Source organism: Gymnoscopelus braueri (assembly GCF_963280865.1).
Source record: "Gymnoscopelus braueri genome assembly, chromosome: 20".
In the NCBI taxonomy this organism is placed as follows: domain Eukaryota; kingdom Metazoa; phylum Chordata; class Actinopteri; order Myctophiformes; family Myctophidae; genus Gymnoscopelus; species Gymnoscopelus braueri.
Window position 1 is genome coordinate 20,962,533 of NC_137622.1, and position 27,918 is coordinate 20,990,450.

Consider the following 27,918-nt stretch of genomic DNA (forward strand, 5'->3'; position numbering starts at 1 on the left):
ATGGATAATAACGTAAAAATGCCTCGATTTGATCTCAGTGATTTAATTTCAGTAATTGATTTTCCATGTGCCACATTAAAACTAACATTAAACACATTAAAATGTATGGCAGCCACAGACTGTTGCTTGCCTTTGTATACATTAGGCCTACCATGAATACATTACTGCACTTCAGATTGTTCCATTTAGCTCTCAGTCTTCTGAGCCAGTATGTTGTGGATTATAACTCAGGCTTTTACTGCAGTAGCAAGTGTTCACATCTGCTTGCTCTTTTTACTTCACTGAGTGCATCAGATGTTGATAGTCCTGCTATAATAAAAAGAACAAAGAAATGGAGAGAAAGTGAGAAAGAAATGTGGAAAAATCCACTCTGCGACATAACTCCTTAATTGCTATTGTCCTATGTGTTCTTGGTTTAAATTTGATTAGTGGACTGGAGATAGGTTTAGTGTCTCTTGAGGTAGCCTAATTCTTTGAATTGAGAGACAAGACTTGGTGCCGCCTCATTTACATTAAATGGGGAACAGGAACATAATGACAGTGTCAAAGGTGTTTTTTCAAGAACATAATGTACATGTCCTAATCCAACCTGTTAGTTGTAGCTTTAAAAAAAACTCAAAGTTCATGAAGAAGCTGAAAGAAAACATTATTTATCTGTCCTATTGTAAGCAAAGGTGTAGCTTGGGGGGTTGAGTTATTTTACCCTGACACTTCTATGGGCAATATATCGATATGGTGATATGAGACTACTGTCTGTCTGGGATGTTTTCTTTTTTCAAAAATAGCTAAATAATACCTGATCTACAACCGAACCTTGTGATATTTGATTCTGTCCAGTGTCTATATCGCCAAGCCCTACTTGAAAATTATAATTAAGTACAAGTATTAAGTAATCATAAAGCAGACTGCTAACACTCCTTAACAAGGCTGTTGGCCAGATATTTCAAATTCATTGAGGGCCTGTGATTTTTTACTAAAAAGCTTTTTTCTTGTGTTGTAACTCGATTTACAATTTAGGCATTTAGCAGACGCTCTTATCCTGTCCAGAGTGACTTATAAGTGTGAGATCGATCAATATGTGCTTGCTCACATTGGAGGCCTGGGAATATTCATATTTTATCATTAGGTTTTGTGAATCAGAAAGTTTGAGAACCCTATTTAGGTGGGCCTGATGGTACATGGTAGGCTCAATTACACCCATACTTCTTTACGGACATGTGGGGAACTATTCCTAGGTGAATGTTTATTTTAATCTAGGGAATTGCTTTCCTCTCCCAGAAATCTTATACAATAGTCCCATTTTAAACATGACACTTGTTGCAGTTATATGGTAGACAATGCATTTGCACACTAACCTTTAAGGCATAATTCAAACAGTGTTTTACTCTAAGACAGTGGTTCTTAACCTCTTTTGAGCTCTGGACCACACAGCAAATTTCAAACAATCCTCAAGAACCACCCATCCCACCTCCATACAACAATTTAATTTTACAATATAAATATGTATTAATATTTAACATAATGATCTTAAAGACAGATTTATACGCTATATGCTATTTTCGGTGCATGATACTGCACGCAATGATTTACACACACAGGATATATATACACGGTGTGTGTGTGTGTGTGTATATATATATATATATATATATATATATATATATATATATATATATATATATATATATATATATATATATATATAAAATGTTCCCATGGGCCACCTGCAATTATGCCATGGACCACTGGTTGAGAAACAGTGCTCTAAAAGACATGTCTTGTATCTTATAAGCATCTGATGGCAATTTAGTCTACATCAATTACCTGTCTGCCCTGTTTCTTCCCTAGGCTTTTTCAGGCTTGTTAAAGAGTTTACATCCAGGAGGTCCTTGGATCAAATTCTTGGAAAAGGACAATTACAGCTTTCATACTCTGAAAGGATTAAACTACCGAGCTGAGTCTTGACCCCTTGCCTCTCTCAGTAACAGAACAAAGCAAGCAATGCTGAAAAAAGATTTATTATGTGTAATGTCTCCTTCCTTGCTGCCAGTTTTTCAGCCTGATCGAGGGATGTAGTTTATAATAAAATGGTTGCTAGAGGCATTGAGAAATCTAACGAGTAAATAAAATCTTCAAAGAATATTAAAATAGAATACAATATTCAGGGAGAAAATGTGTAAAAATACAATTCTATTACATCTTTCATCTACAAATGTGGTTTAAGAAAGATGTCAGTTTAACCACATTAACCCTAGCCTGGCATATATATATTTTGGTCGTTAGATCGTTTATAGGCGAAAATGTTCCATAATAATAGTAAATGTTCCTACATGTTACTGTCAAATCCATTAAAAAAAACTCCACTGCTCATGCCACACATGAAGATTTAAAACCGGATAATAATCCCGATTTGGCCATGCTGACTGATATTCAAGATCTGTTCTGCACTGGTCTGTGCTGGTCTGCATGTCGCGACTCGTTTTGAGCTTGCAGATCGGCTATTTTCGAATTGCCAGAATAAGAGGGGTAAGAGGTTAAAGGACCCCTGGGGGTCCCTGGACCCCACATTGAGAACCACTGCTGTAGTAGTTTGTTATGCTGGTCGTGTGCCTCATAAAATGACATCAATGACTGTCACTGAGCTTAGATTTCATTCACAGAGGAGGTAGACCCTGTTGATTTACGGGCCACGAGAATACAGTGAGGCTATAGTTTACCACAATAATCTTTGTTGGTGTTTTTCTTATTGAATTAAAGCCCTAAAGAATGGCAGATGAGCTCGAAGAGTACTTTACAGGTATGATAGCTGATGATGGGTATTCTAAAAAACAGTGACTAGATGAAGTCAATTCCAACCCCGACTAGTGGCCAGGGTAAATCAAGTAACTGTTTGAAATGTAACATCTCTGAGAACTTTAATAATCAGTGCTTTGTGTGCAGAGAAATCCCTCTTGAGTATTGATCTGTGATTGAACACAGGCATGCCGATGAGTAATGCGGCACAGCAAAGAATTCCCAAAAGTAGTTATGTGAGAGTGGTGGAAGAAAGGGATTGGCAAATTGAATGCGGAATTTCATTTGTCACCTGAAATAGGATGTCCACCAGCAGCATGAGAAAGACAAATGGTATGTGACTAGTTGACTTATAGTTGAGTCACTCATAGCTCACAACTTCTCTGGCTCTGGGCACACAGTAGAAAAATATAGCTTGTATAAGATATGTGCAGTGCTCAAAAGCTTTCAGATGACACTAGTATCCCAAACACCACACAGCATGTACTTGGTACGCTCCTTTTTTCACTCTACACCACCTATTCTGTCTTACTTGCAAAATTATTTGTGCAGGCATCATTTTGATTTCCATATAAAGCACATCTAATAGTATTTACAATGGCAGACATTTGAGTTGTAAGAGGCATCTTCTTCGGGCATCTGAAGGTCTATTGACTAAAACGTTGCTTAGATAAAGTTTTCCCTATTGTGCAAGTGTAGACGGTGTGCGGGTCACTTCATTTTATTCTATACGTCTGATCCCTGCCTACGCACCCAGGTGTGCATAAGACTTTGTTGTTTTATGTGTATAGCCTAAATATTTCATGAACATGCTCAAGTTGTGTGTGTGTTTGTGTGTGTGAGAGACTGGAATGTAATGTTCTTCTAGGGGCAGAGGGCGGGGAAATCTATAGGCTAGATGCAAAGTGCTTTGTGAAAAACCACTGAAAGCATTGCAACACGGACACTAAGCTACATTCTTACATTTCGTCTATGCCCAAAATAGATGGGCCTACATGCCACTTAATATAGCCCTACATTATAAGCATCTATTTTCTGTTTGTAAACCAATACTGTCTGCTGCTGGATAGTGTAGGCTCCCTGCTTTCCCACATTTCAACAGATATCAAGGGCAGCTATAAATCTGATGTTGGCAGATCAGTGAGAATTGTGGCATATTTGGAATTCCTGAGGGCAGCGAAATGGGTCTGGGTTAGATCAGGGGGTCTTTGTCCACCTTGAGTTTCTACACCTCTACATTTAAATAAGCAGGTACAATCAGACAGATAGACACGTCTGCACACACACGCACGCACACACTGTACACACACACTGTACACGCATACTAGGACTATTCACCTTCAGATCTCACTTAGGTTCAGCTGTCACATGATACAGAGCAGTTTAATTTGTCCATGTACTAAAGAATGTAATGTAATTTAAACTGCATTGGAGAGGCTGATCAGCATTTTATTAGCAACTTGACAGATTCTGTCACAACAACCAAAACAATGTCATTTTTTGTTACATCCGGCGTTCACAATGAGAGAAACCTGAGAAATTATATTTTACCAATTTATATTATATCGAATTAGAATGTGTTCTGATAATCAACACTGTAAGAGTGTGCACTGTCCAAAATGTGATAATAAATGTAGGCGATTCAGTTGCACATACAGTACAATGCATTAAACTCAACCAAAAGAATGCATTTGACTAATCATTTTACTTACACATTGAGACATTGGAAGCATTACATGATTTGCTGTTGACACTGAAGAAGGCACTTTGTGTTGAAATGTTTGCACCTTATAATTAAAGCATTGAAGGGAATCTAGTACTCCAGTTTTGTCTTTGGGCTCTGTGCTCAAGAAGTGGCCAATTATTAAATTGTTTGTTTATATTCTCATCATTCAAACACTGAAGGAATGAAAGCCTCATCTTTTCATTTGCTCTATGAGTACTGAAATTATCGTCAATGCCTTTCAAACTAAACAGCTTAAAAACAAAAACATATTGAACAAAATACACAACACAGAATACAGTAATTATAATAAAATAGTTGGAATGTTGTGTTTGATGGATGCAGTCAAAAACATCAAAATGTATTCTCTGCACATCAATGTTTGTCTAATTAGTCTAATGGGAGAAGATGTACCATTTCCAGATGAGCTTGTAAGTGCAAGCCAAGTACAGTAGCTGCACATGACAGAGTTAAACACAGGCATGGTGAATGATTTCAAATCCCTAGCGATGCATGCTTCTTGTTTTTCTCTCTGTAATGGTGAATGGTGCATTTATATAGCGCCTTTATCCAAGGCACTTTACAATGATTGTGCATTACATTCACCCATTCACACACACATTCATACACCGACGGCAGAGGAAACCATGCAAGGGGTTCAGCGTCTTCATTCAGCTGTTAAGTGTGTTTTTCAGCTGTTATTACCCATATGTGATAATGGCAATCATTACATGGTGATTGTTGAGACAGCCTGATTGAGACAATCTCTGAAGGGAGGCAGAGGCAGGTTTAATTTTGCGCAGGGAAGCAGACCGCTCAACGACTTCACAACTTTTCACACAAACATATCTACACGCCAATACATAGTAAATATTTATACAAGTAGACATTCCACAATGTCCATACTGTATATGTGCAGGCAGGCGCTGCATGTACCAAGCAGACCAGAAACTCCCTTTTTGAAAGCTAGCTGATGAGAGATTGATGGTGCTCTCACTGGCATAAGATGTTCCTTCAATATACAGTCAAGTCTTGTTGGGAGAATTTTCTCTTCTGACCAAAGTCTGTCTGTCTATCTCTCTCTCTCCTGCTGTCAGAATGCCTCTGTCTCTCTGTCTGTGTGTCTCTCTCTGTCTCTCTCACTCCCTTGCTGTCAGAATGCCTCTCTCACCAGCCTTACATCCCAGAAAGAAAGCAAAGCTTTGCCACACACATCTCTTTGCTGTTTTTCTGCTGTCTGTTTCCCCAACACTCTTTGTCTTTTGTTCTGAAGTGTTGAGACCTAATCCTCTGTAATGAGTGCACTAAAATGCTTGGCTTGAGCGAGGAAAGAAAGAGGCAAAAGACAGAGAGAAGTGGAGCGGAGGATGGAGGAATGAGACACATGGCTGTTTTTCCCCCTTCGGTTGGACCACAGATGTGTGTTCTATTCACGTCCTTTTTTCCAACCCATGAAGCAAGCTAATAATATTAATACAGTACCCATGGAGCAGTGTCTTGCTTAGGGATACTTAAGCATATAGAATAAATGAGCATGCCGAGGGTTGAATTGGCGACCTTTTGATGGCCTCTCTACCCACTCAGCTACGGCTGCCGGTTGCAGTGGGCAATGCGCAAAATTGCTCATATCTTAAATATATTCTGTCACCGCTTGTGATTCATCTGTCCTTAGGCAATAGTGCTTTTACTACTTTAGCATTACCAAGGCTTCTACTGTAGAAGTGCAAACATTGATTAGTGTTGGCTCTAGTTGTAGAATTCCTCAGAAAAAAACAAAGGGCTCTCCTGGAAGCTTGGCCCAGGGACAGAGAGATGTGGAGGTCAGAAGGGCCAAGGGACTCTGGCGTGAATGAAAGCCTCAGGCTGAGAGTGTCAAGGGTTCCAGGACCTCCACAATGTGCTGCCTGTCCCCTTTTGCTTCCCTACAGATGGTTCCACATTGCTGCCCATGCAGAATGTTTTCTCCCTCCATCTCATTCTCTACACTCCACAGACAATGAGGGTCTCAAAAGAAGTAGGGTTGAAACTTTGCCAGTTCAGACTTCACTATTCGAAGTGGGTTAGCTCTGTACATTTGTTGCACTGGCCTATGTACTCTACCTGTGACTTGTTTAAGCTTTATACAGTACATATTGTAAATAAAACCTTTGTTGTTTGTCCCTTGTGCTAAATTAGGGTTTTGTTTTTAGTGGCCTGTCACTAGACAGTGAATATGTGACTCACAGATATATTTTTAATGTCACTCTGGATTAGCCATGAGCTAAAGGCTTGAGTTGTTGATTGATACAGGCATGTAGGGCAGCATGTAGGGCAGAAAGAACTGAAGCCCATGTGATTTACAGTGCAGAACTCTCCAGCGATTTGTTTACATGCGGAAACATGATCCGTTAACACTCACCCAACAGAGAGAATGTTACAGCACCTAAATGTCCCACAGCGTTCCAGTACATGACATACTGTATATTAATTTGTTGAACAAAAGGTATTTGTGGTATATGTTTTTACCAGCGTCTTTATGGTTCTGTTTTGTTTACAGCAAGACAAGAATAGATTAAAAGATTATTATAATGCTAAGATACATATTATCTACAAATTGGGTTTGATGCAATTAAAATGAATGGTGCAACACAAACTTGCTATCTCTTTCTCTTAGCTCTTAAAATAGTTAAGTTAAATGTGTAACTTTTCTGCTGCTTCTGCAAGAGGTCTCCATTCTGTTAAGGACTTTTTCTATGAAATACAAAAAATGTTATTAAGTCATTTCATGGTTGCAACCACTGTAAGTCCACACACTGCTGTGTCTTAGCTCCCAGTACAAGCTAAATACATTTTTATTGGGATGTGCCACGTGCTTCCCTTTGGACTCTATTTGCAACCACTGTAAGACAGACTGGATGAGAACATGTGCTGAATATATCAAATATAAACACGCTCATAAAATCAATACATCTTATTTTGTGGGAACTGGGTACGAAACCAAGCAGTATCAACTAGACTCTAGTTTCGTACCCAGTTTTTTCATGTCAAGGACCCCCAAAATTATATGTATTTGGTCGCGGACCCCCATCTCAAGATATTTTGTTCCAGGGACCCCCAGAAGCAAAGATTTGAGTTTGAAAAGAAAGATTTACACAAATTTTCACAATTAAAAAAAAATTGCAGATCTACAAGCTCATAGCTCATGAGCTTGTATATGCTCATTACTCATTACTTTGGCTATTTTTGAATAGCCAAAGTAAAAAATATGGTTAAAGTGGTTCAAATGATTGTGACGCTATATTAACTAATTTCGCTAGGGACCCCCTGGCACCCACCCAAGAACCCCTGGGGGTCCCCGGACCCCACTTTGAGAACCAATGATGAGAACCAATGATGTCCATGTTAGACCACTAGACTACGGTACATAATAGCCAATCTACAAGCTCACACAACGCGTTGTGATGCGATTGAGAAGTGTTGTGAGCTTTTAGATCTCTTATCTTCAGTGCGACTGGGGCAGCGTGGTACGGCGAATCAGGCTTAGGTCATCATGGCTCCGATCCCTTTGCTGAGACTCAGCCCTTTGTCCTTAAGCCAAAACAAACAAAATGGTAGGGGACATCGGCATGGTGTATGAAGTAGATATTTAATGGGAAGATCTCTCCTTTTCTTCTTACATTTTGGATAAATAAACCACATGGAACAGCTGGAGCCAGTTCCTCCCTCAATCCCTATAGAAAAGGACTTTGTAGTGCTGGACCTGTTGTTTTTGTACAGTTCACTATGTACCAGAACATCTATAGCATAGATTAATTACAGTACAACCTGTTTCTTCTGCTCGCACTACGAGGGGAACAATCATTGATTATGTTTGCATTCTGCTGTGCTCAGGGGTGGGATGGGGTGAGGGGGGGGGGGGGGCACAGGTGTTTGTGATGCGCTGACTCGACTGCCAAAAGCTCCATTAAATCCCACTCACACACATCACAAACAGACCTTGATTTTGTGAATGTTTGTGTGTGTGTACATAATTGTGTTTATGTCATTGTGTGTCAGACAGACACACGCACGCACACACACACTCTCTCACTCACCCACAGTTACTCATTCCCTGTCTGCATTCTCATCTGTGTGTTTGAGAGAGCGAGCAAGTGTGAAATCTAGGTGACCGTGCTTTTACGTGTACATGTATGAATGCATGCATTTGTGCGTGCATGCATGCGTGCACGTGTGCGTGCATGTGTGTGCGCGCTTCTGTGCATCTTGTCTATCCGGCTGTCTGCCAGACGCTACCGGGCTTTGGTCTTTATTTCATCGACCGTTTGGGATGGGATGACCCTGGGTCCAGACACCAAGGCAGACATTAAAGCTACCTTTGGTCTCTGGGGAACTAGATCCAGATATGAGTTTGTTTACACCCCAGGGTACAGGTTGTCCCAGCAACGTGACTTATTCAAACTCATTTTCCTTTTAATTGTGGTGGATATGACTCTTCTTTGTTATTACTCTACAGACCAGAATTGTCCAGTTAACCTCACATTTATTTTGTCTTCTAATTTATTTTCTTCCTTTTTTTCCCCCTACATGTTTTTGAAGTTTTGCTGGAATTAGTTTTTTGGATGTTGCACCAGAACCCCCCTTAATCAACTTTGGTTCTTAATCACCTCAAGAAATCCTATAGACTACATCTGACTAAATGTCAGTATTTAGCAGTTTCCATGATATATAATAGTTTAATAGGCTTAAAACTTTTGCAGCTGCATATGTTGGGGGCATTGAGTTTAAACGTGTATACCAACAACACTAAATATATGTAACAGATGGTGTCAGTTATGCAGGGCAGGGTAAGGAGTCCATTTCCATTTCTGACTTTGTTGAATTGTGTTTCGTATTTGTCCTTATGTTTTTCTTAATTATTTCTTCTCTTCTTTCTTCTCATCACCTCACTCACCATCACCCCCTCTCCTCTCCTCTCCTCTCCTCTCCTCCAGCTTGGGTGGGAGCCCTGGCCATGGGGATGATATTTTTCTGCTCACCAGTGGTCAGCATGTTCACAGACCACTTTGGCTGTAGAAAGACAGCTGTCGGTGGGGCTACCTTGGCCTTCATAGGGCTGCTCAGTACGGCCTTTGCAACGTAAGAGAATGTTTAACAACATTTAACAGCTTAATGTATCGTATCATTGCTGTCGGGCAGAAAACGTGTATCTCCATATTTCATCTTTTTATGTTTTTCTTTTTTCATAAATGCATTTCTTATTTTATACTTAAATCACAAAATGGGGGACGCCAGGTTAAAAGTCTGGGGGTTTCATAAATATTAACTGAAAGGTATTACTGAAAGGTATTACCAAGAGCTTGTGACTTCACTAAATAACTACATTGGATCCATTGGAACACAGGTTATTTTTCCATTTTGTAAAAAGTAATAGTTTTGGACATACAATGTTTCTGCCCGACAGTGATGATATACTGTATATGTACAGTATCTTGTGATTACAACACGTTTACTCAAACGAAGTAAACGTTAGATAGATATAATCTATTCTGCATCTCTATACTCACTTACCCACCGCAACAATGCTGTAGAAAAGAACAAATCACATTTTCCTGATTGTTTTTCAAAATAAAGATACATGTTCTCCTATACACTGTGTTAATTTCATGCTCCTTTTCCTCATCAACATTCCTCCTCTCTTTCTTCCTGATCCTCATATCAACTTCTTCCTTTCCTCTTTCCCTTTGTTTTCTCAGGTCCCTGAGCCTTCGCTATTTTACCTACGGAATATTATTTGGCTGTGGCTCCTCCTTCGCCTTCCAGCCCTCGCTGGTCATCCTGGGCCACTACTTTCGCCGGCGGCTGGGCCTGGCCAACGGGGTGGTGACGGCCGGTGCCAGCGTCTTCTCCATGGGCATCCCTGTTCTCCTCAAAACGGTGGTGGAACCTCTCGGCCTCAGGACCACCTTCCAGATCCTCAGTCTCTTCATGCTCGTCCAGGCCCTGCTGGCGTTAACGTTCAAACCTCTGCTCCCTGCCGGAGGAGGGATGGGACCCCCAGGCATGGGTCCGGGCCCTGCGGACACTGAAACTCAGTCAGGGGCCACTGGTCAGGGCGTTAGTCGTCGGAGCAAGGCCCTGGCTCGGGTCAGGAGGTACTTCAACCTGCGAGTGTTTCACATCGTCACTTACAGATTGTGGGCGTTTGGAGTCGCCACGGCTGTGCTCGGCTACTTCGTGCCGTATATCCATCTAGTAAGAGCCTGTATTCATGTTAAATGTGTGGTGTGACATTGAATGAAATGGTGCTGTACGTTAAATCATGATGAAACTATTTATTGTTTTAGCTTGTTTGGTAGAAATTGAGTTGCAGACATTACTTTTCCTTTTCAGTCAGAATAAGCTTTTTATATCCTGCTCTCCTGTATGAGCTGAATGTGCACCTGTTGTCTGATGTGGCAAAATGTGGTCCTGGAGATACCTAGTGTAGCACATACCTCCACAGAAGTGGGTTTCAGTACATTACCAGGTCTTTGTGTCTGTCTGTCTGTCTGTGGACAGAGTTTGTCAACGTGATAGCATCACACTTGACTTGACATGTGTGTAGTTGAGATCTCACTGGAGCCTGAGTTTGAAGATGGGTGTGGTCTGAGCAGGCGTGCCAGAAGTAGGCAAGGGGCCATTGGTCCCCCCAACTTACTCAGTCAATCATTCCAATGTGGATTTGGGACTTCATGTGGCCAGACTGTCATAGATGACATGACACATCTATGACGTATGACTCCAAATTTGGGCAAGGTTTCAGCCCAATCAGAGCCCATTAACTTTCATTATAAAATTTAAGTTAAATATTTTAAAAATAAAAAATAGTGGAGGTGGCAGTGTGCACTAGAAAATTGGCGCTGATCCGTCCAGCAGTTTGCGAGATTAGGCCCAGACACGCAGACATACAAACAAACAGACAGACAGACAGACAGACATACTCTTCTTGACGGCTCGCCTCTGAGGAGCCAAACTGTTAAAATAGGGACATTTCCAGTAGAATGGGAGAGCAAGAGATGGGAGTCTGGGTGAAAGAAATAAAAAGGACGGAGGGGGCAAGAGAGAAGCGGGTCAGAGAGAGACGTATGTCGAGACCCTTGCTATTGCGCCATGGGTTTGCTGACATTCATTTAATGTGGGAGACATGCAGAGGGCAGTGGAATGCTTGATGGCAGGGAAAATGAGCCGGTGAAGACGACTGATAGGTTCTTGATCGTTATCTTAAACCCCCTTGCTGTTTGATCACACACAGATAAAGAAAGACACGTGACACACGAGATCTCTTTTACTCGTACGAGGATTGTAAACGACCATGTATCTCACTGGACACGATCCCAACTTACAATGGCGCATCCTCCCCTCTGCCAAGCACTTTATTATCAAAAGACAGGAGAAAGGAGGAGACAGTGGAGTGGAATTCTACTAGCTGATAAGGACTGTTAGTCCTTGGGCCAGACCAGATATCGGTACCACTAAGTCGGCAAAACCTTACCTATACTAAATTGTTTTTTGGGCCAATATAAGTAAATAAAAATATGATAGCCTTTCCATAGGAGCAGCTTTTTATATTTTTTGACATTTTGTTATTTTTCTCAATAGGCGGATTTTCATTCATAGCCAACAACATATTAAAAGTTATATAACACTTTTTGGACATCACACTGCTCCTTATTTTTATAAATTAAACAAACCTGTGTCCAATTAAAGTAGTTGATGAAGTGGGTGTGGCCTATTATTTGGTTAGTGGCCAGGGGTGTGTGGGACCGCAGTATGAGGGCGGCCCACATCAACTACTTGGAGTTGATGGCGGTCTTTTTGGCGTTAAAGCGCTTCAGACCCCACATCAGTGGATGTCACGTTCTGGTCAAGACGGACAATACCACGACCATGGCCTACATCAACAAGCAAGGAGGCCTGCGGTCTCCTACCTTGGACGGCTTGGCACGAAGGTTGATACTATGGTGCAACACGCACCTGGAGTCAATCAACGCCTCTCATGTACCTGGACTTCTGAACAGGGGAGCCGATCCCACCCCACCCGGGGGCCACACCGAGCACCGTTCGGCCTCCCACTACTCTTCCGCGCCGGGGAGCATCGTTTCGGTCGGCGACGATGAGGCTGATGACGACGTCCTCACTCCCTACCAAGCCGAGCAGCACGACGAACGGGACTACCTGGTTGTCGACGAGGTCGAGGGGGACGGGGAGGCCGTCCGGGATGACGCCCAAGCGGCGGACCGCGGCCCCCCGACACCCGGCCCAGCCCCAGCGGGGAACCTCCACACTGTCCTTGTTCACGCTGAGGCGCTCACAGCCCCACCGGCCGAAAAAGGTCAGGTTCGGGCGGCCCAGAGTGGACCTATTTGCATCAGAGGAGAACGCGAAATGCTCGCTGTTTTTCTCAATGAAAGGCCAGGCTCCGCTGGGGTTGGACGCCCTGGCGCACGAGTGGCCGGGTGGGCTACTTTATGCGTTCTCTCCGCTGGAGCTGATCCACCCCACTCTGGAACGGATCAGGCTCCGGGGCCTGACGGTGCTGCTGGTGGCTCCAGCATGGGGCACTTGGAGGTCGGAGATAGCTCCCCTCCTATACGAGTGACCTTGGCCCCTCCCGCTGCGAGAGAACCTGCTGCAGCAGGCGGGGTTCATCATCCCACACCCGCAGACCTAGATCTGTGGAGTGGTGCTTGGACCAGTCCCCGGTTGTGGTCCCGTTCCAGGCTTCGGTCGCAGACATCCTGAGGATAGGTTGGATCTGGGAAACGCCTTCTCCACAATCAAAGTATACTTGGCGGCCATCTCGGCCAACCATGTTGGTATCGATGGAAAAACCGCAGGGAAACAACCACTGGTGTGCCAGTTCATGAAGGGCGCGTTGCCTGAACACCCTGTCTCCAGGTCCTTGTTTCCCACGTGGGACTTGGTCCTGGTGCTCGACTCACTCTCTCGTCCTCCTTTTGAACCACTGGAGACGGTGGAACCAAAGTTCCTCACGCTCAAGACGGTGCTCTTGGTTGCGCTGACAACAGCGAAACGGGTGAGCGATATGCATGCCCTATCGGTAGTTCCGGAGTGCATGAGGTTCGCTGGTGATAACGGTAGGGTTGTTCTTAAACCCAACCCGGCGTTCATCCCCAAGAACCACCTGGCGGTGGTAACGCCGACCGTGCTGGTGGCTTTTCGTCCGCCTCCGTTTGCCTCAGAGGAGGATCGGAGGCTGCACTGTCTTTGTCCAGTGAGGGCCTTGCGGCTGTATGTCCGGAGGACTGCGGCCCAGGACCGACCCAGCCAGCTGTTCGTTTCCTTGGGCCCCGGGCCTGGGGGAAAGGCGGTGACTAAGTCTGCGCTTTCCCGCTGGATTGTGGAGGCTATTCGCCTGGCGTACACTAGTAGGGGGGCCCCAGTGCCTGACGGCCTGAGAGCGCACTCTACTAGGGGTGTATAGACGTCCTGGGCCCTCTGCAGAGGGGTTTCCATTCAGGACGTCTGCACGGCAGCGAGTTGGGCGTCTCCCTCGACTTTCGCTGCTTTCTACAGCCTGGGCGTGGCGGCGTCTTCCATGGCGCACGCAGTCCTGGGTGTGGCTTCCACCTGAAGGTGGGTAGGTGCATAGAACGGCCGTAGGATCTGTTCATGCCCCTGTACTTTAGTGTATGATAGGCCGACGTCTGGGCCTTAGATTAATAAGGCGGACTTCGGTCTGTCAGGGCCCTCCCCCCCACTAGAATAGACAGGCTGTGCCTGCTTATTAGTTATGAGGCAAACTTCGGTCTGTCAGGGCTCCACTTCTTTTCCTGTTCCTTACCCCTAGACCCGGTGGGTCTGGGGGTGCTTGGACGCCAGGGGGTCACGTCCCAGGGGGGGCGTGGCCCTGGCGCCCAGGCGCTGGGGCAGGTAATGTGGTATCTCGGTTGTAGATACATTCCGGGGGTTTATATCTCCCATATGTGAACAACGAGAGAGCAATGTAGCAAAACTAAGGGTTACTTCCGTAACCCCGGTTTTGTAAATTGCGAACGAGTTGTTCACAGAAACACCCTTCTTTTTGCTTCACCGTAGGTAGAAGGCTACGTTTTACCTTCTAGTTTTACCCTATTTCTCATAAAAAGTGCTTGTTTAAGATAAGGCTGAAAATGACCACCTCAGAATGAAATACTATGGGTAAATTATACATTTCCTGAATCCTTAGGGTCATGTCAGTATTCCAGTTGTTGTATTTTGTGTCTCTGATGTTTCTTGATGCCACAGAACTAAAAGAAAATATATGGTTTAGGCGGAAATTGTGAAAAAAAAAGGTTATTAAAGGTTTGAAGAGCTCCAGTGACCACTGTACTTATCATACATAGTCACCAAAGGGCTTGAATGAAAGCTCAAAGTGTCCCCTTAAAAATGATACCAAACATAAAATATAAAACATTGTAATATGTCCTGAACGTGAGCCAATACCAAGATATGCACATGTGTCTAAAATGCCATTTTTCAATGAGGGGTGGTAACTTTAGCAGCTGATAACCCCAATTTAGCTGGGCCTCAGGAAGGTCTATCATACAAAAATAATATCTAGGGATGTATAGGAATAAAAAAATCCCAACTAGAATTTGCCATCCCAGGTGGTACCGATATGTGAGATTTTGGGGTTTGGCCCAAGGACTATGTCAGACATATTACACATTGGATTAATACATTGCAGGAATTCAATTAAATGAATACAAATCAAAGAAAGAACTTATATACACACATTATAATATATATCTCTGTACACAGATATTATAAACTGGTCCTAACAACGACTTTTCATGCACATATAAAATAATGGGGTTTTGCAAGCTCTACTGCCATGAATGGCTGCCAATCACTGAGTATAGCTGTAACTGTGGAGCTCATTGCACTTTTGCCAATAACAGCATGATCAACTACAGTCAAACATATCCCATAAGGATTAGCATCCCAAATTTAGGTTCAGGTGCAGAGGCTGCAAAAGGAACAATCTCCACTCTGCTAATTTTGGTGTTAAGGAAGGGGAGATGGAAAGGGAGAGTTATTGAGCGAATGAAGGAGAAGGATGGAATACAAAATGCAGCGTAAAACTATGGATTTGGGTCTCTCTCTCCATCCAGATGTCGGATGTTTCTTCTCTGGCCTCCTCCTGTCAGGCCTGTTGTTTCAGGCCCAGGCCCAGATGTAAACAACACCCCGGCCTTTGTATTGGCTCAACCACTTCAGGAAACCTCTCCTGTATGGCCTCTCTGTGTTCCTAAACATGCCTATCCTATGGCCCTTGATGTCAGACCCTGGCATGTAGCGCCCTTCAAAGCTGTGCAAATAGTTCACACGGACCAGCATATTGTGGTCAGGAAAAGCTTCAGAGGGTGGTTTCATGTTTTGGATCTAATTCAGGTGTTGAGGCGGAGGGGAGTGAGAATGTGTGATCTATAGCCTATGTATTGGGTCTTCCTGTCCCGCTGTTATAGTATAATATAGTATAAAGACTCTTTTTTTCCAGTTGAAAATACTTAGTTGGGGGTGTGTCGTATAGCTCAGCCGGTTAGTGCACAGGCTCTGTGCTCCTTGTTAGCCACAAGGACCTGAGTTAGAATCCGACTCCCGATCTTGTCTCACAAGTCTCATCTCTCAGCCCTTGGTTTTCTACACTCTCCTACAGTATCTATGTAATAATGCCGGAAAATAATTAACATACTTGAGAGTTTAAATTATCCAAAAACTGGGGTCTTGCCCCAGTTTGTGGCTGTGTAATTAGTGAAATTCTTTGCACTTTCTCAAAGCGCACACACACACACACACACACACACACACACACACACACACACACACACACACACCCCCCGTTCACAGTTCATTGATTCATTGAGAGTAAAATATTGGAACAACGTGCAGGAGCTCATGTGTTATTTGCACGTTTTTTTTGACACAATTTGTCAGCTGATCCTTACAGTATATTAGTTCCAGCTTTGAGTGAGTTTCTCTAAGCACAGCCACAACAACGTCCACACAGCACCCAAGGTCCATTCAGCTGTTTTTCTCTCCGTGTCTGTTTTTCAGATCAACTTTGTCAAGGAACAGTTTAAAGAGACTCAGAAGGAATGGGTGCTGCTGGTGTGTATAGGTGCGTCATCAGGTGTGGGCCGACTCGCCTTTGGCAAGATTGGGGACCTAATCCCGGGGCTAAACAAGATCTACATGCAGGTGAGGGAAGACCTGAATCCACATGTCTTAACTCTTTAGGATACTTTTTACGATCTACAGTATTCTAGACGGGTAGACATGAGTTACATAGTTACAGTAGTCAAATCCTCAGTGTCTGGGTCCATTTTTATACTCTTTTCAGCAGTTAAATTAACACTGATAATTTTCTGTGTGCCTTCAGGTAGGCAAACTTCTGCATATATAGCTTATTTATCATTTGTAGACTGTGTGTTGTAAGCCTTTGAATTGAGTACCTGGGTTCAAGTAGCTCCTGTAAATGTGATTATCCTTGTGCTGGCTTTGCTGGAGTTGTACATTCAGTGAAAGCATTATAGACGTGGAGGAAAAGACCGTAAGGCCTGATTGTAAAAGAGACTCTGTTTACAATGATGTAACCACAGTCTCTCCCCTGCTGTTTCAATAAAGAAACATACCGGTTGGAAAGAAATCTGTGATGCACAGCCTTGTTTATTGAAGGCTTTGATACTGAAATACAATATAGTTTAACCCACAGTTGTCTAATCCTTTTATTTATTTATTTATTTTATACAATGGTTTGATTGTTAATGGGATTGAATGCAGTCCCCTTTTGCTCATGGTTTAAGCACACAATCCTTGTTCACAGGTCACATTAATGAAGTCATGAATTCTGGGCTCGGTGTAATGCAATAGTATTGCTTGATTATTTTGGTGTTTGAAAACAGCTAATTAGATAATTAGCTTGGCTAGTAGCCGCATACAGCAACTGCGACTCTTAAACACACTAGTTTGAATTACAAACTATTACAAACTATCTTGAGACAAAGCAGCAGACAATGTTATCTGAAGATCTGATTCAGATAACTTCAACCACTTAAAATAAATAAAATAAAAAAAACAGTTCAAATTATATATATTATTTAAATATATACATACATGTACTGTGTGTGTGTGTGTGTGTGTGTGTGTGTGTGTGTGTGTTAGAGAGAGAGATAACATTGTAGTGTTAGAGAGAGAGATAACATTGTGCCAAGGAAATGCATATCTCTCTCTCTATCTATCTCTATTATGCAGGCAAATAAAGAGGATAAAAGCTCACTTGCCATATGCGATCCTCTCTTCAATTTCAGGTGGCGTCCTTCATAATACTGGGCTTGATGTCCATGTTGATTCCGCAGTGCACTGTGTTTGAGGGTCTAGTAGTGGTGTGTGTGATCCTGGGGCTGTGTGACGGATGCTTCCTTACCATCATGGCTCCCATTGCCTTTGAGCTGGTTGGGCCCATGCAGGCTTCACAGGCCATAGGCTACCTTCTTGGCCTCATGGCTGTTCCTATGACTGCTGGGCCACCCATTGCTGGTAAGAAGCTTGTTCCATTTTAAAAGGTAGTGCATGTGGTATTTTTGGTTAAAACTAAACTTTTTTTGTTGTTGTTTTTGTTGTAAAGTAAAAGCTCTATATTCTGATAGAAATCATTGCTATAGAGTGTTTATTCAATAACAGAGGTCTCCAGCTCTTTAAAAAACAGAAACTACATTTGGAGGTGGGTTGCCAATTTCAGCCAATCAGGAGAGAGAACCCCCACAAAAGATCATTAATTAGCTTCAATTTTGACAGTGTTTCCAATTTTGTCTGCCCACTTCTTTGTGTCACTCCCAATTTCACTGTATCCTGTAAATTCTCTCTCCTGATTGGATAACATTTGTATCCCGACCTGAAAACGCATTTTCTGTTTACTAAAGAGCTGGATAGACAGGGAGACCCCTGACTGAACAAACACTTCATAGCAATGATTGCTATCAGAATATAGAGCCATTGATTAACACTTATTTTAACAAAACAAATGTCAAAATCATATAATTTACTGCACCTTTTAGCTAGTACTCTTTGATGTAGTGAAACTCAGAGTGTGCTTAGTATAAATGTTATGGTTGACCAAAGATAGAATAGTTGTAACATGGCAAAGACATGTGAGGTGGGATAAGCTGTACACTTGTTAGATTTACGCTCTGGGACCATGGCCAGGGACAGACTGTCTCTGCCAATTTATCTACATGAGTACACACACACACACACACACACACACACGCACACGCACACGCACACGCACTCACAAACACAGGCAGCATACTCAGGCCAAGTACAAAGTTTAGCATGAACCTGTCAACCTGTTGATACTGGATGCAGGAACGGTTGTACATGGTGTCCTGCTGCTCTCCCAGATGACATTTCTTAACTCCTTAATGTCTACTTACACATGTAGTTTAAAGTTCCCCCGCCCCCCTCCACCTGTCCCTCTCCTTGTCTCCCCTTTTCATCTCCTGCACTGCAATCCCTCCCCGGCAGCAGGAGCAGAGCCAAAGGCACCAGGGGCTGAATGTTAACTTGATCTCCAAGGTCTTTCTGACCAAATTCTCTCGGCACAAGTATACCTGCCGGGCATTTCTTATAAAACTCTGCCCCCCTCCCACCCCCCCCCCCCCCCACACACACACACACACACACACACTTCTTTTAAGTACCTCATGTCCTTCCCTGTTGTATTAAGTTGAAGGTCCTCCCTATGTCATACTGTGGGCCATATTGAATCAGAACCAACATGTAATCTCCATGGAACTGGATGAACTCCTGTTTCAGAGATATTGCTCTGTCAGTGTCAGTGTCAGTAATGAATGACAGAAGATCTGACTTGCAGTGTCTAGAGTTGAGATCTACAGTATAACATGCTGCTGCCAGAGGACTGAATAGCTTGGCTACGCGTATGGATTGCCCTGGACACTGCACTACTGGGACAAACATTTAGACATTTTATTGCCTGATGTTATTTATGTTTGTTAACTAACAATACCATAGAGACAGTGTTCCAAAATGGATCCCAGTCTATTTACAATCCCATTTACCCCTGAGTCTATACAATAGAGCCCGGACAATACTGGATTTTGATGCCAAATGATCCCTCAAATCTTGTGTTATCAAACACCACTTCTCTCAGTTAATTCCCATCGAGGTAGCCACAGCGGATCATCTGTTTCCATCTGGTTCTGTTCTCTGCGTCTTCATTGGTTACTCCAGCCACCTGCATGTCCTCTCTCACCGCATCCATAAACCTCCTCTTTGGCCTTCCTCTTCGCCTCTTGCCTGGCAGCTCCATCTTCATCATCCTTCTCCCAATGTACCCCTAATCCGTAAACTTCACCTTCATATGTACCCAACATACTGTAAGCACGATTCGATAAGACATTAAGCAGTTGATCAAACATGTTACTCTGATGCCTTACTTTAAACTCTATGAACTTTGTAGGTATAGCATGTTTACATGAATGACTACAGTGCATGTAAATATACATAGGGTTGACACTCAGGCAAGTATCTATCCAATTCCCCCATGGAAAGGAAAACTTCACAGAAGGTGCAACCACTGTATTTTCACATTATGAGGAAGACTATTATGATTATTATTTATGAATCTTTGTATTTTTGTGCGTGTTTTTGAGACATGACTTGTTTCTGTGCACAGACTTGACTTGAGACTTGATAAAACCTACACAGACATACTTACACAGGCATGACTTGATATTCGACATAGACTTAGGTCTTGACTTGAGACTAGTGCCTCAGGACTTGAGTCTGACATGGGAATTGAGCAGTGTGTTGACTTGATCACATAGGGTCCACACATAGGGTCACACATTGATATCTCCTCCTGTGTACCCTGCCAACATGTAGGTCTTCTTCGTGACATCTTTGGGAACTACACGGTAGCCTTTTCCCTGGCCGGCGTGCCTCCTATGGTGGGGGGTGTGGTGCTGTTCTTTGTACCCCTCGTCCACCGCAGGCTCCAGCGTCAACAACAGGCTGGAGTGTCACAAGAAGATCCGGAACCTACCACCCACATGCTGCCCTCTGCCCAGCCATCAGAGGAGCCCAAGAGCTGCTCTAACGGAGACATGCTGCCGGGCTACACCGACGTGGAGACGCACATCTGAAGTAGCACTATGAAGGTAAGCCATGATATCATCATGGCTGCCTGGGCATTGTCGTATATATATGTGATACTTTTGGTGGAGTATTAACATGCAAAATAAACTATTGAGAGGAATTCGATGATTCATATGGCATAATACAAGTACACATGGCCCTACCTGTGTACACAAATGCACATAACAAACATGATCTCTCTCATTTCGGGCTCATATATTTTTTTTCAGTTTAGTTTTTTTTTAAAGAGAAAAAAAATGTCCCTGTTATTTCTAATAGGGATTCCGCCCTCCAGCACTTTTTTGCCCGTCCAATCATTGCCCTTGCCCAGACCAGAGCCATTTATATGGACCACAATCCCCATGGGGTTCTGCTCTTGTCCCTTCACCCTCAACCATGAAACTACCTGTTCGGTGGACCTTCACTTTTGACCCGACACTCTCCGACCCTTTTCTTTGTCATTTGGCCCATATGATGGGAAGGACAAAAGAGAAGGAAAAACAGCCAATTGAAACCTATGACTTGGATAAGCGTAACACAATCTGAACTAGAGTTTATTGTTACAATCGTCTTTGATTCAAAGATATTCTTATTCAGTTGTAAACTGAACTGAACTGCGCACACATGTAATGTGTAAGACCTCCAAGTGAGGAGAAAAAGAAATACATTTTAAATGTTAACCTCTTGACTTTAGAGCATTTATCTTACTGCCTTTCTAAATGACAGTTCATTATCAATATCAAAGAGACGTACAGAGTTATTGGATTCATAATTACTGTACGCAATGTCGGAGGTCCATTCTGATCTTTTCTAATTGTCAATATATTCTATTGTGACATACAGATGAAGGATGGCTCATGTGTTGTTACATATAAGCCACCCTCTCACAGGACTCAGTGGGAGAATCTCTTCTAAAGAGACCAGCCACCTCACACATTCACCTCAACTCAGCCGTACACTGTGCTAAACTGTACTTCACACCCCAGGACGCTGTCCTGCATGTAATCCGGTCAGGGCTGGTTTTGCACAATCATGGGTGTATTATTCAATGGAAATTTAGCAGCTTCTTAACCTAAATCCCATTGTTCTAATATGAGGCGTACGCCCGGCCGCGACCATTTCGCATCATTGGGCGTACATTCCATATGACCGATGATGTGAAACGACCTCAAGGGGTACACCTCCGCCTTTTTGTGGGAGAAATACACAAAAGACAGCAATCTTGCGCGCCGCCTTACACCTCATGCCTAAACCTTTTTGGCATTTTTTACTATTCTTAAAAAAAAAATGAAATAGTGAAAATGTACATGAGCTTGTAGATCGGCTATTTGAACTATTTTAAAATGTTTTTCAAAATAGTAAAAAATGCCCAAAAAGTTTAGACATAAAGGGTAAGGCAAGATATGGCCCAGGGTATTTTTCCCCTCACTACATATATGGTCTCCTCACATCAGAACAATGGGATTTAGGTTAAAAAAAAATCTGTGAAGTTTCCCTTTAAGTTGTAGCTGGTTATTTGTGAGGGTTTGATATTTTGTATTTTGTTAGTCCATATGGAATTGTTTGTTTGTGTCAGGGTGGTATTTCAAGTTTTCGAAACATAGTGTATGCACATCCCGTCAATACGAGTGTATCTACCAGGTGCTTGGTACAATGTAGAAAATACAATAGGTAAAGAAAAACATCCTATGCCTGATGAAAACATTGCAAGTTAGGGCCGAAACATCGTTAAATTCAAGCAAGAAACGATCCAGTGTATGGGTATTTTTCTTTACCGACGGTAAATGGTATTTGAAGTTTGTCACTCCCCGATGTCTACTATTTCAATATTTGGGAGCGTTCAATTATTTAACACAGTTTAAAGCATTTAGGTGCTGGTCCAGGTGTGCTACCTTTGATTAATTCCTCTTACAGTTTTAAAGTGAAACACTTTGAAAGTAACTGCTAGGTTCATAAATGTAGTGAAGGTTGTGTATTATTCCCTAAATGTGGCCGATTAAAAAGTATAAAGTCCCTTTTAAATGGAAATACCCAAATATAGAAGACTTGGTGTAGTGGACATAAAGGTTTCCAAGCAATTGGTCCACTCCTCACACATAGCCATTGTTCTGTTCTGATACAGCAATAATTAGATTAAAAGTACATCAGAATGGAGTGTAAGTGAGTGAAACATAATTGTAAAAGCTGCATCTTAATCACTTAAATTAATCAGTGATGTGTATGCTGAATATTAATGCACTTAGTGTATTCATATAATGTGCCCATAAAGGAATTTGGCTTGGTGAGACTTGTCATGAACATATAAATAAATATAAATCTAAAGATTTAAAATACTTTACTGAGGCTCTTACACCTTGTTTAATTACTTAATCAGAGCAGCAAACATGTCCTAAGATCACTCTCGCTGGGCGAGAACATTTCAATGAAAATAATAGGTGGCCCATCCAGTTCTAATATATCCATGTTCACACCTAGGGTAAATCAAAGTGACTTCACCTACCTTGTCAGCCTGCCCAGATGGGAGCCAGATGTGTGTTCGTAGTAGGAAACTAAATCAGCCAGCAATCGTACCGAGTATTTGGTAGGATTATGTTTGACACAGATCCATTGTGAATATGCACTTTATTGCAGATAAACTTATGCAATCAAAGTCAGCAGAGCCTACATCATGTGATAAAACAAGATATAGATGATACAAAGTTTGTCTTTGTTACTAGTACGCAGCCTTAACCTTAAGCTTTTGGCATATATTGTTGCAGTCATTTTTGTCAGTCTGTCCATTTTTTTGCCAGGGGTTAGGTCATTTAAAATAGTTAATCTTACATTACTACATGAGCCATAGCTTTGCCAATTTTGAAACTAAGACAAGTGGTTGTTTTTGCTTTCTTTTTTAATGGTAATTATTTTAACATTGTGCATTTACTTTTAAATGAAAGCATCAAGTAATATACAGCTGTAACAATAGACTGATTGCTGTTGTAGCAGATTTTTCACATTCAAAATCAACTGGGCATTTTGTATCATGTTTGCAGTGTTTCCTCTGTGTATATGTACATGTGTGCCTACTTTTGGATAACATACATTGCTGGTGTAATGTATGTGACACGGCTTTGTTACAACCTGTTAATAAGGACACTATATAGATTAATGGCTTTTAACCTCATCAGACTACATTTTTGGACAACCTGTTCAGGGTGACGATTTGCTGCTGTCTTTCTACATGAGTAGTCAACTAAATCCAGAAACAAAACCATACACTGCCTCATTTAGACTCTTCAATCCACAAGAAGAGAGATTTTAGTTACTGTTACTGAATATGGACCACTTACCTCCCGAGATTACATGCTAAATAATGGTGCGAGATGCGATGGCTGACTTTTTGTTCCCGTTATAGTTCCTGTTTTTGTTCCTCTGTGCTGCAAGGAGAAAGGAATTGAAAGTCAATAAGTAGATGCTGCCGTGCCACTATTCAGTCAATGAATACTGCTATTGATGCAAGATTGCATCCTCTTCTGTCCACGTTTGCGCTGCATTGATTCAAATGCTCTCTGTGTGACAAACAATGCCATGAGCCTAAATGCTACGTTCATCTCACCACAGCACAAGTAATGCTACAGGACAAAAGGTATTGAATAGGAAAAGAACACTTATACCTCAGTAATCTAGTTGGAACATAATGTTGGCATTATTTTATACATATTTTCATATAGTTTGCTGTTGCAGTCATAATAGGGTTTCAGGGCCACAGATCTGCTGCCGTTGCAGCAGTGTCATCAACTGCCAAAAGCCTGTTTTCAATCAACCTTGCTTCCTCCACAATTCCATAACTTCTTAGGCACCACATGGAAGTACAGTACATGTAGAACTTTCACAGCCCTCAGGGGAGTGGGTAAAATCTGAGTTTAAAATTAGCTTTATGAGAGGTTACCCCATTTTTGGTGGGCTTTCTGTCATCATTCCTCTTCACCTTGACCACCACACCTCTGCCAGCTTGCAGTCTCATGGGTTCACATTGAGATTGTAGAACTTGATAATGCAGTAGCATTAGCTTGTTTTCCTCTATAAAGCTAGACTTGGCTGTAGGTCGCACACACAGATCAAGAGCAGCAGGAATCGCACATCTAAGGCTAAAAGATCCTTTTGGAACTAGATTGATTTTTCACAGTGAAAAAAAGGCATCAACCGGTATGAACGAGACATCAACTATATGAATAGTTTGATGCAAAATTACTTTTTCGTATTGTTTATTCATCATGCCCCTGGAGTGTAAAGAGCCTAAGCGTGTAAAACAAGTTGTTTGAAAAACTAAGAAAAAGATACTGGCAGTGAACCAATACAATTGGTTACTGTTGGGGAGTACTGAAATAGCGTCGGTGGACAATCTTTTCTCCTTCACTTTTTAGTTGTTGTTTTTGTTTTTACGTATCTTGCTTTCTATGTTACAATGCTTAATGGTTAGCCATTAGCCTAACCCAATGTCTGGGTAGAACCAGCTGATTAGTTAGACATTGTTGCTATAGCTGCAAACTGAAAATACAATAATTTAATGATATATGTATTTTATTTTGCTTAAAAGTTCCTTTTCAATTGTTTCCATCTTATGTTGAAACATTTATATAAATATGTTTTAATAACTACTAGGAAAATTATAAATATTGCATATGTCTCTTATGAGTAAGTTTATATAATATGTAAACTGAATGTTGAATGTTGGAAGAGCGATACACATCTGGATGGTTGCATGGTGCTGAGCCAGTGTTTGGCTTGCCAAAGTCTTGCTGTCTATGCAACCTTGATGGGCTCATGGTCCACTGTCTGTAACCACAATGCAATCTACTGTAATATCTGCATATGACAAACTCAAGAGGATAAATGCATACTTGGGAGCAACAGAAATTGTGTTAGTGACACTCTGAATCTCAAATTTGCATTTGTCCCCCAATGTAGCAGTTGTAGCTGTAGAGCCTGTAGGAGTTCCAGAAATACCCACAAAGCTAGTAGAGCCCCTTGTATGTTACCTAAGCTATCGACAATTAATGCAGTTATACACTCACTTTAACACTTTTTAAGATTATTCCTTATTTTTCTAATTAGGCAAATTTCATATGATTTTTTCTTCATTCCTGTGAGGTGTACAGGATCTGAGTTACAGAAGAATGCATTGAAAGTGGTATTTTCAGTAAGATATAATTAATGTAAAAAAGGTGTCATAATTAATGTGCTTCAATTAGGCTTATAGTCAACGACTGCAAACATGTTCTAGACTAAATCAGGATGATTTAGAAAGAAATAAAAGATAATGACCCAATGAAGTTATTTGACCATTTAAAATAAGTTTTCTGTTTGAATGGTGATTGGTAGAAATCTATCACATGCATTTCAGTTTCATCCCATTAAACTATTTTCTAGATGAAACATCTGACTGACACATAACAATGTATTATCCACACAAATTTAAAGGCAATCCCACACAGTAATATTGAATTATTCTGTGCAATTTCAAGTGTGTGCTTGTTTCATCTCACCTTTAAATGACTGTTTAAATGTTATGCTTTACCATGAGAGTGAACAGCCTCAGCCTGGGACCATGTACGCAATTCTATATGGGTCAGGACACAAACATAATTCTCACCACTTCAAGAATAGCCTGAGGTCTATAAAGTATGAGGACAAGTCAAGAATTGAAAGTCCCACATCAGCCATGGACTGATGTGGGACTTTCCCAATACTAGTCCCATGGTCACCAAGATTGCAGCAAAGAAGTATTGGTTCGTCAGTATTCATGTACCTTGAAATAGCAATGTTATAACAAGCTGTAGAATCCACTTGCCCTCTTCTGTAAAGATCTACCGTAAATATGTTTCAGTATATTCACTGCCCATATGTATACTGTACATTGTACATTATCTGTATGACTGTGTGCTTACAATTAGATGAGATTGATGATGCTTGTCACCAACCTTGTCTAATTGTGTATCCTCAAATATTCCAACTTTTCTATATTACTGTTGATATATATTTATGATTCCTTGTGGTCCCAGGCCAAAGCTGCCTAGAGCCCTGCATATTGAAAGTGCTATTTGCGGCTCTATGGCAATGCATTACCTGACCATGTCACCTCAATTTTCTTGTCTTTTTGCCTTTTAATAAGGTTGCTACATTTTTATCACTGTTGCCTCTCATATCCTACAACTGTCAACCTCTTTTTTCAGACCTTTTAACCTTTTATATGAGTCTTGTTCCATTTCAGCTTTTTTTTCATGAATTGTTCTAACAAGGCTTGTGACACACCACACACAATCAAAAATTTGAAATTATGCTGCTAGACATAAACATGTAATGTTTTTGCCGAAGTTATTTTGTATCTGTATGAAAACAAACAGATAAAAAGCAGACCCAGTTGTTATTGTTTTCTATTAAACTAATAATAAAGGTGTAATATGATCATAAGTGTCCATGTTGTTGTGGTCTCTCACTGAAATGTTAAGTGCAGTACTTGAGTAAGAGTATTTAGTTGCATTCCACCACTGCCTATACCTCAGACATGCACAAATCACACGGAACAATCTGGTGAGTGTGCTTTGTTCATGTCCCAGAGAAAGGCATTTGTGCACATCATGTGCACGTTGCAAAATGGATCATCAGTCACTTGTCAAGCAAGCTCTGTGATCCTCATCATCACATATTATGACAAGAACAGCCGTGGTGGAAAAAGTACTCAAATCATTTTTACTTAAGTAAAAGTATCAATACTACAATGTAGAAATACTCTGTTACAAGTAAAAGTCCGGAATTCAAAATCTACTTGAATAAAAGTACAAAAGTATTGGTATGAAAATGTACTTAGAGTACCAAAAGTAGAAAGTACTCATTGTGCAGAATGTTCCATTTCACACGTTTTCAAATGAATACAAATCTTTTGAAAATGGCAGATCTACAAGCTCACAATGCGTCGCATGGTGACGCACTTGTTGATCAGCTATTTTCAAATGGGCCAAATGTCTATCCACAAGTTTCCTAGGGCGTTGTGGGCATCACTTCCTGTCGATTTGATCCCTGATATACCTGATCAAATCGACAGGAGGTGATGCCCACAACGCCCTAGGAAACTTGTGGATAGGGCTGAAGTAGGTAATGTTGTATGTTTTGTAATCATAATCAAAATCTATTAGTAACTAATAACTTAAGTTTTTTTTTTAAAACGGTGGAGTAAAAAGTACAAT

At 41.6% G+C, this 27,918-nt stretch overlaps 1 protein-coding gene across 1 annotated transcript in view; it reads left to right on the forward strand.

Annotated features, from left to right (window-relative positions):
* Window positions 1-27,089, forward strand: part of slc16a2 (solute carrier family 16 member 2) — a 28,988-nt gene extending 1,899 nt beyond the window's left edge. The window contains exons 2-6 of the mRNA XM_080416760.1: window positions 9,487-9,631; window positions 10,249-10,747; window positions 16,595-16,738; window positions 17,848-18,076; window positions 20,444-27,089. Of these exons, the coding sequence (XP_080272886.1) occupies window positions 9,487-9,631; window positions 10,249-10,747; window positions 16,595-16,738; window positions 17,848-18,076; window positions 20,444-20,703 (1,277 nt within the window). The 3' untranslated portion in view covers window positions 20,704-27,089. The remainder of the gene's footprint in view (window positions 1-9,486; window positions 9,632-10,248; window positions 10,748-16,594; window positions 16,739-17,847; window positions 18,077-20,443) is intronic.
* The last annotated feature ends 829 nt before the right edge of the window (window positions 27,090-27,918 follow it).